Source organism: Pseudophryne corroboree, chromosome 6 (assembly GCF_028390025.1).
Source record: "Pseudophryne corroboree isolate aPseCor3 chromosome 6, aPseCor3.hap2, whole genome shotgun sequence".
Classification (NCBI taxonomy): domain Eukaryota; kingdom Metazoa; phylum Chordata; class Amphibia; order Anura; family Myobatrachidae; genus Pseudophryne; species Pseudophryne corroboree.
Window position 1 is genome coordinate 292,534,763 of NC_086449.1, and position 16,784 is coordinate 292,551,546.

Consider the following 16,784-nt stretch of genomic DNA (forward strand, 5'->3'; position numbering starts at 1 on the left):
TTGGAACTGGAAGTGTTCCTTGAGGATGGCAAACCTGAGGTAACACTGATGTGATAGTGCTATAGGCACATGTAGGTAAGCATCCCACACATCCAGAGATACCATATAGTCTCCCGGTTCCATAGCCAACATTATGGAGCGAACTTCGGGATCCATATGTAATTGTTCAACATCTTCAGATTTAGAATTGGTCGATATGACCCATTTGGTTTCTGGATTAGAAACAGATTGGATTAATACCCCTGTCCCTTTTGTGATGGAGGTACTGGGACAATCACACCTGACTGCAGTAATTTTTGGACTGCTTCTTGCAGGGCATTGGCCTTCGACTCTATACGAGACGGGCTGGTGCAAAAAAATCTTTGAGGAGGCTGCCTCCTGAATGGGAACCCATACCCCTGAGATACTACCTTCTGCACCCAGGTATCTGTTGTTGACTGTTGCCATGTGGGTGCAAATTGCAGGAGTCGGCCCCCAACCCTGGAATCCTTCAGGCGGAGGCCCGTCTCTTCAGGCTGAGGGCTTTTGTTCAGGTTTGGAAGCTGGCTTTTTGCTAGCCCACTGCTTCCTACCCCTGGATTTAAACTGGGGTTGTTTAGGCTCCTCTTTACCTTTCGCTTTGCCAGCGAAAGGAGCGAAATTTTAAACCCTTGGACTTAGGGTTGTAGGTAGCCGGAAATCTGACCTTCTTCGATTCAGCCTCTGACTCTAGGACATCCGATAAAGGTTTTCCAAATAATATTACCCACGAAAGGCAATGCTTCCAATTCCTTCTTGGACTCCGCATCTGCCTTCCAGGTCCGTAGCCAGACTGCTCTGCGAGCGACTACTGCCAGGGCTGAAGCTTTAGAAGCAACAGTGCCTACATCAATGGCTGCTTCTTCTAAATACTGGGCAGATTGTCTTAAACGGCAAAGACGATCCTCTTGCTCCCTAGTAGGAGAGGGGATGTCATTCTCTAGTTCCTCTATCCATTCGCCCATTGCCTTTGCTACCCAGGCCGAAGCCATAGCAGGTCTTACCACTGCACCCACAAGAGAAAAAAATATTTTTCAATAGGCTCTCTACCCTCCTGTCTGTGACATCATTCAAAGAGGTAGATGACAGTGGCAAAGCAGATTTGTGCACTAGTCGCAGAACATGTGCATCTACTTTTGGAGGAACTTCTCTCTTCGAACAATCTCCAGCAGGAAATGGATAATAAGAATCCCATCTCCTAGGAATCTTATACTTTTTACCGGGCGCTGCCCAAGACTCATCCATCATTTCCGTCAACTCCTCTGACGCTGGAAATTCAGCTTTCACTGACTTTGTTCGTTTGAATACAGGTGCTTTTGCTTTTAACGCTGTCTTGGCTGGTTCTTCCAGAGAAAGCACAGCCTTTACTGCATTAATGAGTTCAGCTACATCATCTGAACTAAAGCTCTGCGACTGATCATCATACGGAGTTGAATCTATTGTTTCCGCATCATCATCCGATGTATCCTCTTGTGTAGTCTGCCATACAGACGTATCTGTCTTAGTCTTACCTACCCCTTGGTTGCTTGTAGAGGCTACTGGAACCAAACCATAGGAAGGGAGCTGCATGTATGGGTTCATAGTGTAACCTAACCCTTGAGGTGGTGCTACTGGAGCTAACCTGTCCGCTATTGAAGACAGAGTCTTTGCGAACATATTCCATGGTGGCTCTACTGGAGGTTGAACTAACTCCTGTTTTTTACTTCGCTGAAAAGCGAAACAGTTTGCACACAAACCCTCATAAGTGACCAATTGAATCATATCAATTACCCCTGACTTACAAGATAAGCATGTTAGGGCTGTAGGAGTGCTTGACAAATTCTCCTCATCACTTTTGCCGCTCACAGACATTTTTTCTGATATTGACTACACAATTTTGTGACTGAACCACACCCTATAATCAGTATATAGAGGTGAAATCAATCTGACCACAGTGCACCTGATTTGAGGGTCAGAACAGGACTGACATTACACAGAAAAGTCAGCACACATACTAGCAGTCAGTCACATGTTAAAGCATTAGACATTGGCCCTCATTCCGAGTTGTTCGCTCGCAAGGCGATTTTAGCAGAGTTACACACGCTAAGCCGCCGCCTACTGGGAGTGAATCTTAGCTTCTTAAAATTGCGAACGATGTATTCGCAATATTGCGATTACAAACTACTTAGCAGTTTCAGAGTAGCTTCAGACTTACTCGGCATCTGCGATCAGTTCACTGCTTGTCGTTCCTGGTTTGACGTCATAAACACACCCAGCGTTCGCCCAGACACTCCTCCGTTTCTCCAGCCACTCCCGCGTTTTTTCCGGAAACGGTAGCGTTTTTATCCACACGCCCATAAAAACGCCGTGTTTCCACCCAGTAACACCCATTTCCTGTCAATCACACTACGATCGCCGGAGCGAACAAAAAGCCGTGAGTAAAAAAACTATCTTCATAGCAAAATTACTTGGCGCAGTCGCAGTGCGAACATTGCGCATGCGTACTAAGCAGAAAAACGCTGCGATGCGAAGAAAATTACCGAGCGAACGACTCGGAATGAGGGCCATTGTCATATGAGAATACAACCTCCATAATAACTTATACATAAGTAGGAAAATTGTACTTCTGTTTAACTGGTTCTTTTTCAACATAACATGCAGAAAACACAGTAATATACAGGTCTCATATGCAATAGGTACTAAAAATTAACAGTGCACACTAAGAAGTAGAAGGAATTTTTAGTACTGTATACCCTACCTCTGGAGAGCGGGATACAGGGAGACTCACCACACTTCCATATCCAAGCAAAGACGCTCGAAAGACGCTGAGTGGATTCAGACGCTACTGGTGTACACTGCCGCTCTTGGTAACTGATAACGGACACGGACGCTCACCAACGGACACGGACGCTGAGCGACTCCACGTGCATGCAGACCTAAAGGCCTGCGACTCGGTCTGGGCGGGTTTATATCCAGTGTACACAACCGCAGAGTCTAAGCTGCGACCGAGTACCCTCGTGGTAGCGTTTGAGCCGGAAGTGAGGTCATTCAGTTCATGAAACGAGAAACCCGCGGGAACTGGCCATGAACTCGGAGGAGGGACGGCCAGGAGAGCGTCTGAAACCCCCTGTTGACTTAAACTCCCAGGATCGCGGCCTCACCTAGTCCTGGCGCCTATGATCCCCGGAGCGTAGCGCTGTCACACTCGAGATGTTCGGCGCATCAACACGCTGTTTGTAGTCTCCACCAAATCAGCGTAGCGGTGTCCTGACCCATCTAGTAAGAGGAAGTCCATATACTCACTGTCTCCCCATGCTCCGGCCACAGCCTGGTAACGTCTGCTGGACCTGCTAGAACATCCGACACAGACGCCCGTCGAGACAGCACTGTACCGCGAAGGTAAGCGTTGTTGCGACCCGGTGGGGAGTTGTTGGAGCGACTCTTTCTAATACACGTTTAAGACGCTGTTAAGAGAAGTCGCTCAAACCAAAACAGTAAGTCTATAAAAATAAAGTAATGAAAACTTGAGGCTGCTTTCACAGCAGCCCTGTGACCATGCGGCTTCCTGCCGCACCAAGCAAAAAACTGATCTGACTGAGTCAGTGGGCGGGACTATATAGTGGAGGCCCCAATGCATCCTGGGAGGCCAGAAAGCTTGTGACCGTGTTGGTGCCATTTTCGCTGTCGCTCGACAATATCCCAATGTTATCCTGTGGATAATCCTGTGGACCCAGCCAGAGAAATATCTTTTGTTAAAGCTGAATACATTTGGGCCAATGTGATGATGGCCAAGCCTCACTGACTGTCATTTACCTACTACAACAGCCTTTTTCAACTGGTGTGCCGCGGCACAACCAGTTGCTAGGTGTGCCACCGCACAGACCCACTGCTGCCAGCCAGCAAGATCTGACACCACCGCCGCCAGCCAGCAAGACATGCCACCACCACCGCCCACCAGACAGCATCCACCCGGCAGGCTGTTCACATCCAGCGCTGCATTTTCGTTCCGACAGCCGGCCCGTGACCTATGGTGAGTCATAGGCCATGCACCTCATGTCGCCCGCCCACTCACACAGTGCTCTGCTGCTCCATGCTGCCTGGTGAGGTGAGGTCCTGGCACTCCTCACTGATATTTAATTATTAAAAGTGTGACAAATTATTATGGGTGCTGGGGGCAGGTGTGTGGAATTACTAAGGGGGGGAGCTGGTGTGTGGAATTACTAAGGGGTCTATTTACTAAGCCTTGGATGGAGATAAAGTACCAGCCAATAGGCCCCTAACTGACATGTCGCAGGCTGTGTTTGAAAAATGACAGTTAAGGTGGGTACACACTAATAGATATATCTGCAGATCAATTGATCTGCAGATATATCTATGTACGGATCGGGCAGTGTGCTGTGCATACACACTGCCCGATCCGTCGGCGGACTGACGTCATGAACTGGGCGGGCGCCCGCCCGCCCAGTTCAGCTGTCAATCACCGCCGGCCGCCGCAGCATGTGTACAGGCGGTTGGATGACCGCCCCGTACACACACAGCGACGCGCCAATATATCGTTAGATATATTGGCTGTCGGCTGTGCTGCGCAGCCGACGCGATACGTCTGTGAACGACGGAGTTCACAGACGTATCGGCCGTACACACTGGCCGACGGTCCCGCGATATATCGGCCGATATATCGACCAGTGTGTACGGGCCTTTAGGAGCCGATTGGCTGGTACTCGGTCATTTTTCAAACACAGCCTGCGACATGTCAGTTAGGAGCCTATTGGCTGGTACTTTATCTCCAGCGACTTTATCTCCAACCAAGGATTAGTAAATAGACCCCTAAGAGAGGGAGCTGGTGTGTGGAAATATGAGGATCAGATATTTAAAAATGGATGGTGTGCCTTGGCAATTTTAAAATCTTGCTTTGTGTGTCACGAGTTTAAAAAGTTTGAAAATCACTGTACTACAAGCTAAAAAACAAAGCACACAATAGATTGCTATTGGTCCCTGTACGTTTTCTCAACAACTATCTGGGGAACAATTTTCAAATAGGTTTCCCAACTATAATCTCTTGTGCCAGCCCCACCTGTGCATTAATGTGTGCAATGCAGCCTATTTTATTTTCAAGGGCATTTTATCTATACAGTATTAGTTATGGTCTATAGACCAACACACAATAACTGGTGCTAACTACAACACACCAGAGCACGGTGCCCGTACTGTAAAATGTGTGTGTACAGTGCAGACACTAAAGTACATGGGGAGAATAGACACGTTCACCTACAGTATGATACTAGAGAAACACACTTTCCATTACACAAGAGATATGCCTGCTACTGACAGGAGCCCCGGGAGCCGCAGCACAAACCAGCCGGCCACACACACACTCACTCACTCACTACAGAGGACACAAGTGCACAAACCTGCTCTATCCCACAGTGACCGCTCCATGGGATCTCCCGGCGTCTCCTAGGCCCCGGCCCTGCACATGAAGAGAGTCCGGCCTGGGGGACAGCGATGCCTCTTATAAGTTTCCCGTCCTGCCGCGGACATTACTAACACATGGAGCCGGAAGAGCAGCAGAGCCCCGGCCGCTGTCCCTCCTCCTCCTCCTCCCCTCCGGCAGCACTACTAACAAGCGGTGAGCACTTTGCAAACTTTGGGAGGAGTGCGGCGGCAGGTCCCGCTGCTGGGAGAGCCGGGTCACAGGGCGCAGTCACCTCCGCTGCTGCTGGAAGTTAGATCAGGTACCCCGGCATCTGCCTGTACCTGCGGGAACTACCGGCACAGACAGCAGCTCCCATAGGTGAGAGGGCAGGAGCTGTCACCCGGGCTTCACGTATCAAGACGAGGAGGCGATAGCGCCATCTGCCGGTAACTGAGCGCCTGCCCCGGGTCACAGGTTATTACAGTGCACGCTATTTATATACGCAATACACCAGGGGCACTAAGCGTTTAAACAAAAAGCAAATAGAAAATAAAACGTTGAAATAATGACATTATTATGCATTTTCTATATTTATATAATGAGCTCATGAAAACAATGATAGGCCATACGATAGGCTCTTGTCTGTCTCTTGTATAATCAGCACTACTGATTGTGACTGTGTACTTACTGTATGTAGATACAACTGAGCAAATATGTGTTATGAGTTGTTACATTCCATCATTGGAGCCCTGAGGACAAATAAACAATTCCCTCAAGTAGCAGCATAATACCCCTTCTAGATCCAAATGCCGGGTTACAACCACTATTTTCAACACAGATCCAACCCCGGTTGGACCCAGCTCAGACCCGTTCACACCGATGATGATGACATCTCCAAGCGCTACTGCAGGCAGCCAATCCGGTGGTATGCGGCGTAACCCGGGTCAGAATGACCCAGGTCGGACCATTCACACTGCACCATGACTCAGGTTGGTTCCGTGTCCAACCCTGGTCGGATTGCCGGGTCACTTGACCGGAGTCATTTTTCCTGGCCCTTTTCAGACATATGGAGCCGGGATATCAGGGCAGGCTGAAAGGGGTATTATAAAATATATTTATCAGCAGGGAAGACATGACATAACTATAGCTTGCTTAAACTTTGTGGGACTGTAAAAATAAAAAAATTGCTAACAATTGTATGTGTACTGTATATTATATCCAGTATTCCAGTTGCATTCTATACTATTATGAAGCCATTTTTTTACTCATGGAAAGAGTTTTTTTTTGGTTTGTTTTAACGTGCTTGATGCTTTATACTAGATAGCATGCCTCTAGTATGTATTTTTCTTGCTACATAAATAAGAAGAACCTGGTAGGATTTAGTTATTTAAGGGCAAAGCTGCAGATTTACCAGAATCTCAACACTATGAACCGGTCTTAGATATTCCTGTCCAATTACTAACACAGTATCCTGTATGGTGTGCATTAAGGAGCAGATGTGAATACCTTGTTCTATCTGCACAAATGGACTTGTAGGTTAAGCAGCACACTAGAACATCTGTTTAATATCTAGAAATATAACATTAGTTCACTGGATGTCACTAGTGACGCATCTTTGCAAAGACAATCTTTTTAATAGAAATTGAACAAAGAGAAAATGACAGTTCAATAATCCAGTGTTCCCAAACAGCATCGTGACTTTCTGATAGTCTGGTCCCAAATCAAATGTTTAGGGCAAGCATATTTGACTGCTGTGCCACAAGCTGCCTTTTAGCATGAGAGAACCAGCATGCGGCATGCCTCTTACACACCTGTGCATCACCAGACCCCTTCTCCTATATTCCCCTTCTCTCCATTTGGCTTCCTTTATACAGTCTCTGGCTCACAGCAGAATGTACATAGTGTCCCCTCTTCTCCCCGCCCACCACCAACTCCACCCCTTCCTCCCACGCTTGGCCCATTTCTGTACTGTACCGTTTCTCTGTGCCCTCCTTTGTATTCCATTTCTTCCAAATTTTGTATTGTGATCCAGTTTAAGATCTGTCACCACTGCAACAGGTGTAAAGCTGGGTACACACTATTCGATATTTTGGACAATTTGATATTTTGAGCCAAATTGGAACCACAGATCGCCCAGTGTGTATGCACCATCATACCCTCCAATGTGTCATTTATCACATCTTCAGATCTGTCTACAGTGCAAGCTGATCTGAATATATCTTGTATGATTTTGTTCAAATCATCTAGTGTGTACGCACTACCTGATATAGATATAGATATATATATATATATATATACATACACACATATCATTAACAACCAAATTACTAATGATGCACAATATCCTTCGGTCGTTGGAAGGATTGCAGTGCACAGTATGTACACACTATATAGTTTGTTCTGAAATTCAAGGGAAATCGGGACAACCATCGCATTGTTTGCACATCGTCTAGTGTGTACCCAGATAAAAATTCTATGCAAGGGAGGAGGTGGTGCCGGATAGGCAGAGTGCAGGCTAAATGAACATACCATGTCTGCTAACTTTTGGGTCTTCTTCTGGGCTGTTAGTGAAGGGTAGATTTTTTTATTCTCTTCTACCATGTTCAGGTTGGCCGTGTAGGTTTCAATGATAGAAATATAATTCAGATTTATGTAGTTCCTTTTAATGCTCAATAGGGCTCTGTCAAGAAACTATTAAAGATGGTTTTATGCAAAATGTCCTGACTTCTTTTGTCTTTTACTATGCATTATAGCCATTTATCCAATCAAAGGTATGCATTATTAGAGGGTTCACAGTTAGTTAATGGTATATGTATTCACTGTGCTTTGGGCTACCGACACTGGGCCTAATTCTGAGTTGATCGCAGCAGCAAATTTGTTAGCAGTTGGTCAAAACCATGTGCACTGCAGGGGGGACAGATATAACATGTTCAGAGAGAGTTAGATTTGGGTGGGGTGTATTCAAACTGAAATCTAAACTGCAGTGTAAAAATAAAGCAGCCAGTATTTACCCTGCACACAAACAAAATAACCCACCCAAATCTAACTCTCTCTGCAAATGTTATATCTGCCCCCCCTGCAGTGCACATGGTTTTGCCCAATTGCTAACAAACTTGCTGCTGCGATCAACTCAGAATTACCTCCACTGTAAATACAGCACCAATGCATCAATAATATATAAAACCTACAAGGACATACTGCAGAATACACATTCCAATTACAGATGCACACATGTGTTCAACAATATATTCTGCCAGCACTGTATAAAACATCTGTTTTTAACTTGAAAGAGAGGGTCATCCTATGTAAAAGTTACAAAGACATAAGATAACTTTAATTAAGAAAATCTTTATTTGAACTGTGCAACACACTGATATTTTGACTGTTAACACAGTAGAAACATAAACATTTGGCAATCCAACAACTATAATTTTTGGCAAGACTTATAGAGCACATTATTACTCCTATAAAATAAACCATAAGACAAAAATCCAAATAAAAAAAACAAAACAAAAAAAACAAAGTTGATAGACAAAAAATCATTTTCTAAAAGAATAGATTTTTTTTTTAACTGAACACAATATTCAACAATACTACATTAAAGTAGGAAATCTGAGTTACATTCACAATTCAAGGAGAACATCAGGTACACAACAATAGAGTGACAAAACTGATCCCCTGAGATCCGTACAAAACTAAATCAGCTCTGTCCTCTACAGTACAGCAATACCATTGTCACCCCTTTACGTAAAGAGGATAGGAAAGAAAAAAGCAGCGATGTAAGAAAAAGGAACACACACATATATATATATATATATATATATATATATATATAAAAATGTTGTATATATATACCCTTATGTATAATGATTCTATGTATAAAATGTTTATATATACGCATTTTAATTTAAGGAGGTCTTAATAAAACACTTTAAGCTAGTATATAATCTATATACATAATGCCACATTATTTCCACAATCCAATTAGTTAGTTCACATAGTAGTACAGGTAGTATTTTTAGAACATGGTACTTCATGGGGGCAATTCAATTAGACGAACATGTTTTAAAACTAATCAGAACCGGGTATTAGGGGAAAAAACAACATTTATACACATTCTGGGATTTTTGGAATACATTTACATTCTTTAGGGGGCACTGTTAAAAAGATAATACATGATAAAGGTGCTCCCTAAGCATCTAGCTGCCTACATTGATTTATACATTAATGTCACAAAAAGGTTGTGATATTCTGCTTTAAATGGCATAGTGACATTGGACTTTTTAAGGAAATCCATCACTAATGCCATATACAGATAGAGACATCTAGCCAAAAATCAGATAAAACATGAGGTATAGAGGCAACTCTGACACAAGCATTTATCTGCCAACATCATGTGCCGTAAAAAGGCAGGCTATTAGCTAATAATATTCTGAAAATGGTATTAGTCATTTAATAACCCTTGTGACTGATTACTTGTATACTTAGGCCTACACAATTACAGAGGGCGCTAGAAACACATAATTGTCCAAATACAGTCCATAAAGAGAAAATTATCCATGGTACATTCCTTAACGGACAGGGGTTCTACTGCGAGGTGCTGCTTCAACATTTAAGCGCGTGATAAAGTTTTTTTTTTTCTTGTGTATATATATATATATATATATATTAACAAATAGTTACATGACACATTACATGAATACAAGCATAAGACAATACAGCTATGAAAATACAGTGTATCAGAAATCTGCAGCTGTAGGTGGTATCCTATTAGCCCTGATGCCTGCTTCGGTCGATCAACAGCCGGCTATCACAATGTATGACCGATGGTCATTATCGCAGTATTCAATTAGAGACTGTTTTGATAGGCCAAAATTGGATCCGTGATCCCATGTGTTACTGCGGCTATGGCAGCCCCTTATTGCGGATTTTGCAGCAACCGAAGCATAATCCTCATAAGTGCCGGCATTGGGGCTTATAGGATAGCCCCCGGTGATCTTCTAAGCATAATAGGATACCACCATATGTATGTTATGCTTTCTTTTTTAACCATAGATTCAGCCTTAGTGGTAATTAGAATGCTATATATAACTGTTAAAAAGCAAAGTCCCATCTAATATAATATGAAATTGATAACATATTTCAATTACAAAATAAGGTGTTCTGAAACCAGCAGCTTCTCTACATGGATATGTGAAGCCTCTCCTAACATTTCACAAAGCAAATAGAATGAAAAATATCTTGCTGGGTGAGGTTGTTTGTATACACAAAAATGAAAACACTGTCGGCTTTGTCAAGAACCACATGTGGTCAAACAGGTATTTCACTAAAATCTAGTTTGCTACAGGTTTTGGAGGCTAGCATTGAATTAGAGTTTCAACTTACACTTCATGTATGCTTCCCTATTCCTGTAACAGAACTGGGCACTGGGGGGTATATTTACTAAAGCTTCTAAAAATGAAAAGTGGTGATGTTTCCCATAGCAACCACACAAATTCAGTCTGTCATTGTCTAGAATGCAATATAGAAATGATAGACAAAAGCTGCTATGGGCAACATCAACATTTTTCATTTATAGAAGCTTTAGTAAATGTACCCATAGTTCTCTGATCCACAATGAGAGGTGGTAAAAAGGCAAATAACTTTGCACCGGGACAAATCAAGGGGTGCCAGTACATTTATTATTTTTACTTGCAGGGTAAATACTGGCCGCTTTTGCATGTAGCCTACAAATACTTTATTTTCACACTGCAATTTACATGCGTTTGGACGTGACGTTCCCAAATCATAGGGGGCATACACACGGGGCAACTTGTGAGATCTAGGTGTGCTGAGCAATCTGTGCTAACCAGTGTTCTTTATGCACATGCCAGGCGATCTAACTGGATCTTGCCTGCATGTGCTAAAGATCTGAGCGGGCGATGGCGGTGCGCAGGACCGTGCATTACCATCGCTATGGGGTATACACACAGAGCGTTCCATGCTTAATTTCTAAGCAATCTAGACAGATCACTTACAAAATAGGCAAAAATTGCCACCGTGTGTATGCCCCCTAAATCCCCTTGCACATTGTAAAGCTCCCTTACTAGCAGTGCAACATGGTTTTATCAAGGTGCAAAGTTACTTGTTTTTGTTTTGTATTTTTGCTTTTGCTCCAAATTCAGAACCACCCCCTTCAATTGTATTGAATAAAGTATTATAAATGCTGGAGTAGGTCATTATCTCACTGGTGATTAAATCTGTTATGGGAAACAATGCCTGGAGTCTGTATACTGTACAGAGAAGCCAACAACATACCATTTCAGTGACTTAGGCAAATTTCTGAGCTGACCACGAAACACATAGCAAGAGATTACAATACACACCTTAATGCAATCTATACATTTTTTCACCTTCATATCTGTCACAAACAAGATCGCCTAAATAGATAAATGGCCAACATCATCTGTAGATGTCTGTAATATATTACTGCAGATATTTCTGACAGATCATTTCTGGCAACTCTTAATACGTAGTCAAGTCCACATTTTTTTCTTTTTAGTCCTGTCTTCTTTGCATTTCTCTAAATGCACAATCAAAATAGGTATATGCATGTTCTATGGATTTTGAGGTCAATAAGACAATGTAGGGTTGTGGGGTAAATAATCATAATTACAATTGAGCATATTCATATGCTTTGTGCATAGAAATACAAAGCAGTCGTGCAGTCACTACCTTGCAGTCAGACATCCTGTCTATTATAATACTGTAATTAGGGGTAACACCTGCTGATGCTATAGGCAAGGTCTCCCCCAGCTCTGATAGAATATTGAACGAGTATTGGAAATAACATGTACATTAAATATATACATATACAAAACATCTTCATATATAAAATTCAATGGGAAAAAAAACATCACAGCAGTAAATACAATACAACAGAGAGATGTCATTACTCAAGAGAAGAGTCACAATACAAATACCAAAATGATGTGGTTTCCATCTGTGGGGGCAGTGCTGATCAGTATATAAATCTAAACCATGTATAGTAAAACATACTAAAAAGTAAACTGCAGCTTGTTATACAAACTGGAATTACAACGCACACTACATTTTGTTTTGCATTGTAATGTCAACTCATTCCTTTGGAGCTTTAGCAAAGACACCATAGAGTAAAACATCATTTAAAAGCCTTATCAGCTGCATAATATGCCGGAGTAACCATAAATATCTTTGGTATTAAGCGTTAGCCAAGAAAGGAAAATGAATGGAAATTCAGCAGCACAACATAAAATATTACTGGATTATTCATATGGATGTACAATTGAAGTTAACCTGACCTTGTTGGAACAGCTGCCACCATATACAACAAAACTGATATTATCTCAATGGTTTTACAAACAACAGCTCTGCTTTGTTTTAATATAACAATGCCCCAGGGTGAGGTGCAATGATGAACCTCATCTCTCCTCAATAGCTTGTACCTGTGCTAGGGTCTTCCAGTTCCATAAAGCACTTCTAATATACAGTAGCTGTAACAGCATTGTTATATACCACTGGCTAAAGACATACAACTAATATCTTAAATTAACTTAAGAAAGCAAACATTTAGGGCAACAAGTGACCAACCTTTGCTGTATTTAGCGATACCATATATGCGGATTTGATCGTTTGTCTGTTATCTGAGAGACTGTAAGGCTGTAAGGACCAATGTCTCTTCAAGATATTGCTGGACAATCCTAACTTATTAATGCAGGGAAATAGGGTTATGTCTTCCTTCAATAATCTTTCAAAACTATTTCCAAACTATGGTTGGTTTGTTGTTTTCATTTATCAATAACTGATGTATACAAAAGTCTTACATGTTTCCTATATAGCGGACATATTTGGCTGATAACGCAAAGCAAATGACATAAAAGACAACTGCACATAATTCCCATTAACATGCCTATCTCACAGGATAACTCACTAAAGGTGTAAGGGTTTTGGTTACTCCGGCATATTACCTGTTTAGCGTGTACAAACAACTCACTATAAAGTAAACTTTTATACTAATTAGAGATGTTCCTGTTAAGCTAAACAATCAGCAAGACAAGACTCAAAAAGAAATCTTTGGTTAGAGTTTTCTTCCGTAGCATATAAAGCAATTTGTTCAAAAATAGGTAATCTAATACTGTTATAATAAAGAGCTAGTAGCTAAATACTAAAATGGGAACTTGGAAGATTTTGGACATGACTATTTAAAGTCTAAGGTAGTCTGGAAAGCAGATTGTATATATCATCAATGCACTAATACAATCACTAATACTACTTGGCACATCTGCCAAAAACAAAATAGTATACTTGTTTTAACTTTTGGAAAAATAATATTTTCTCTCTTACAAAGTAAAGCACAATCTTTGGTACAATATGATTTCATTTTGAAGACTATGAGCCTAGTTCATGTTTGTACACACATACCTACGCAGCTGAGATTTTCAGGCTAGGGACTTGCTTATCATCACAAGTGAAGCTGTCGCCCAGAAAAGAATACAAATGCCCACCGGAGCTATCACAAAGTCTTCAGCAACTGCGTACACACACGCAGCACCGATGCAATATCGAGGAACATCGACTCCCTGACTGAGTCTGTGGTCACGGAGGCTGGCCTTGGCAGTAGTGGCGCTGGTGCCATGTTTCTCTACGTACATGATCAAAGCTGAAGGCAGATACACACCTCAAGATCGGACATGATAAGCCTGCATTTTTGCAGCCGCTCCCCCGCTACCTCCCCCAATAGGTCCCTTTCTGTCAATCACTCTGTTAAAAATCTCACAGAGAGGCATCACAAAGGTACCTTGGCGTGCGTGCAGTGCGATTGCATTGCACGTGTTGTCAGCACCGAAAATCGCTCAGTTGCGTGAACATCGGCATTACATACAAACATGAAGTAGGCCTTATATTACAGTTTTCCTGTCACCTACTCACAAGACCATAATGTCAGCTGAACCAATTTTTATGACACCGACGCCTTTCAGCATTAGAGCATGAGGTTCCAAGTGAGCTATATACTGATTCAGTACACATAGGGCGGAATTCAATTGTTTGAAAATTCAGTTGGGTGTCTGTTTTTTCCTATCTAATAGACAGGAGAAAACAGACACCCAACCGACTCTTCAAACAATTGACTATCCCCCATAATGTCTGTTCCACTGTGTGTAGGTGACCGATACATATTCATAATGTAAGCAACTGATTAACTAAGTAACCTACTTCATTTCCTTTCAAAACTAAAAATAAGCGTGATACCCTGTCACATTTGCCCCATTTATTTATGGGGTACAAACACAAAAACACACTATTCCCTGAGTCCAGGAAATTAACACATACATCAATTTTAAAAGAGGTAGTATAAGTCAGGAATTGTAAAGGCACCAGGCGATAATAGTCATTTAGTAACACTTTTACTTGGACTCTGCTTGACATTCAACCAAACTTGAACACTTCAGCTGTGGGTTTTCATGCCATGCACTGACTAGCAGTGAAAGGATCCCTGAGGTTTGGTGGAAATATGTGGATGTGACAAAGAATCACAGACTTCAGTATCTAATATGCAATAATAAAATAAAATGTAGTTCTATGTAATCTACATGGTGATTGATACAGTTCCCAGCAGCAAAATAGCATTGTGCCACAGTCAGACTGTCAATCATGCATGCCTATTCCTCCAGAACATCCGAGAGACTCCCTAATTTTGGGGAGTCCCCACATACTCCTGGGAGAGCAGGTCACCATCCTGCATTCCATTCACTTCTACTGAAACTGTGCAGGATGAGCGGATGTGATGATGGAATTCACTGCGAATCGCAACACCGTCGCCCAACCTTTTTTGAGTGTTGCCGAGATTTGTGAATTGGAGGGAAGTAATAAAAATTAGATAAGTTTGGTGTCAGCAATGTGTTGTAGCATAGATCTGACATAGAACGTGCTGTAAAGGTTACAATCATAGATTTTTTTTAAATGACTTGTTAGTAGCATTAACAACATGTGGAGTGGATATGTAGTGCTAACTGGATCAGCATAGACCATTGTCTAAATAAACATGATTTTATAGAAGTTAAACAAAAGCATGTGTCTTTTTATCATTTTCCAATTAAGTCCTGGGGTTTAAGGCATCTTGTTATACTCCTGAGTAATGTCCTGAATTCTATGAGATAAGGCAGATCTGTGTTACTGAGATACTGGAAGGCACAGTTATTAGTGTTATCCTACAGGAAATACTTGTATATAAGTTTATAGTGAGTAGATTAAACTGCTTAGATACTTGTTTATAGAGGTAGTAGTTCATTTATGCAGGATCCTTATTTATAGAGGTAGTAGTTCTTTTATGTAGGATATGTCTTAACAGAGGTAGTAGTTCATTTATGTAGGATATTTTTCTTAGCAGAGGTAGTAGTTCATTTATGTAGAGGTTCATGGCATGATCAGCCATTTGACAAAGCTTTAGAAATGACCATTAATCGGTGTTGCCTTTACAACTCCTTCAGTAACACATTCATCACACAGCAAACACATAAAATAATAATAATTAAAAAAAAAAACATTTAGGAAGTATTTCTGATGAAGGCTGGGGAGACATACAAACACAAATATAGGTAAAGCAGCGAAATGGAGTTCATCATGAGACCAGCTGAGGTAGACATAAATCAAAGGGACTGCTTGACGTCCCTTAAGAACAAAGACAAATGGCATAAAACCGGGAGAGTTTCTGATCCATTCACTATCCAGCAAGCCAACCTTCAGTCAATAGATTTACTCAACAGAGCATTCTGCAGGAGAAGTGTGATAGATTTGATGAGAGAGACCAGATTCTACAATCATTTGTTTTTCAGGCTCCATTCATTGTCCTTCGAACAGACACTAATGGCTGGCATATCTGGCTTAAGGGAATCTCTTCTTGAAACGTTGTGGGAATATGAACAGCTGAGGAACATTAGAACTATTTTCCTCAGCGATAAACACTGGTCACTTTTTAATGTTTGCTTAAGGCAGGGTCCTTTCCACATTCGTGACGGTTGAATGAGTCAGGTGTGGGTGGAGTGGTACTGATAACAGAGTACAGGTTAATTTCATCGTTAGACTCATGGGAGTACCGCCCAGAATCACTGGTCTCGTGGCTTTCCTCACTGTTCCCAGAATGCTCAGTGTCTGCTGCTATGCTGTGTCGCATCTGGAAGGTGCCAGGATGACCCGGGGAAGTGGAAGACACATCTTCTCCCATCAGTACAGTTGTGCCAGGTTGATAAATACAAGAAGACTTATTAACAATTCTTCTTTTCGACTGTAAAAGAAAAAAAAACACATGACGTCTTTAGACTTATGTAGCATACAGGGAAGACTTATTAACAAGGCT

At 41.9% G+C, this 16,784-nt stretch overlaps 2 protein-coding genes across 2 annotated transcripts in view; both read right to left on the bottom strand.

The window, feature by feature from the left end:
• Positions 1-5,872, bottom strand: part of PYGO1 (pygopus family PHD finger 1) — a 45,802-nt gene extending 39,930 nt beyond the window's left edge. Inside the window, exon 1 of the mRNA XM_063926135.1 lies at positions 5,409-5,872. Within this exon, the coding sequence (XP_063782205.1) occupies positions 5,409-5,436 (28 nt within the window). The 5' untranslated portion in view covers positions 5,437-5,872. The remainder of the gene's footprint in view (positions 1-5,408) is intronic.
• Positions 5,873-8,745: 2,873 nt separating this feature from the next.
• PRTG (protogenin) overlaps positions 8,746-16,784 on the bottom strand; it is a 219,702-nt gene continuing 211,663 nt past the window's right edge. The window contains exon 20 of the mRNA XM_063926136.1: positions 8,746-16,712. Within this exon, the coding sequence (XP_063782206.1) occupies positions 16,404-16,712 (309 nt within the window). The 3' untranslated portion in view covers positions 8,746-16,403. The remainder of the gene's footprint in view (positions 16,713-16,784) is intronic.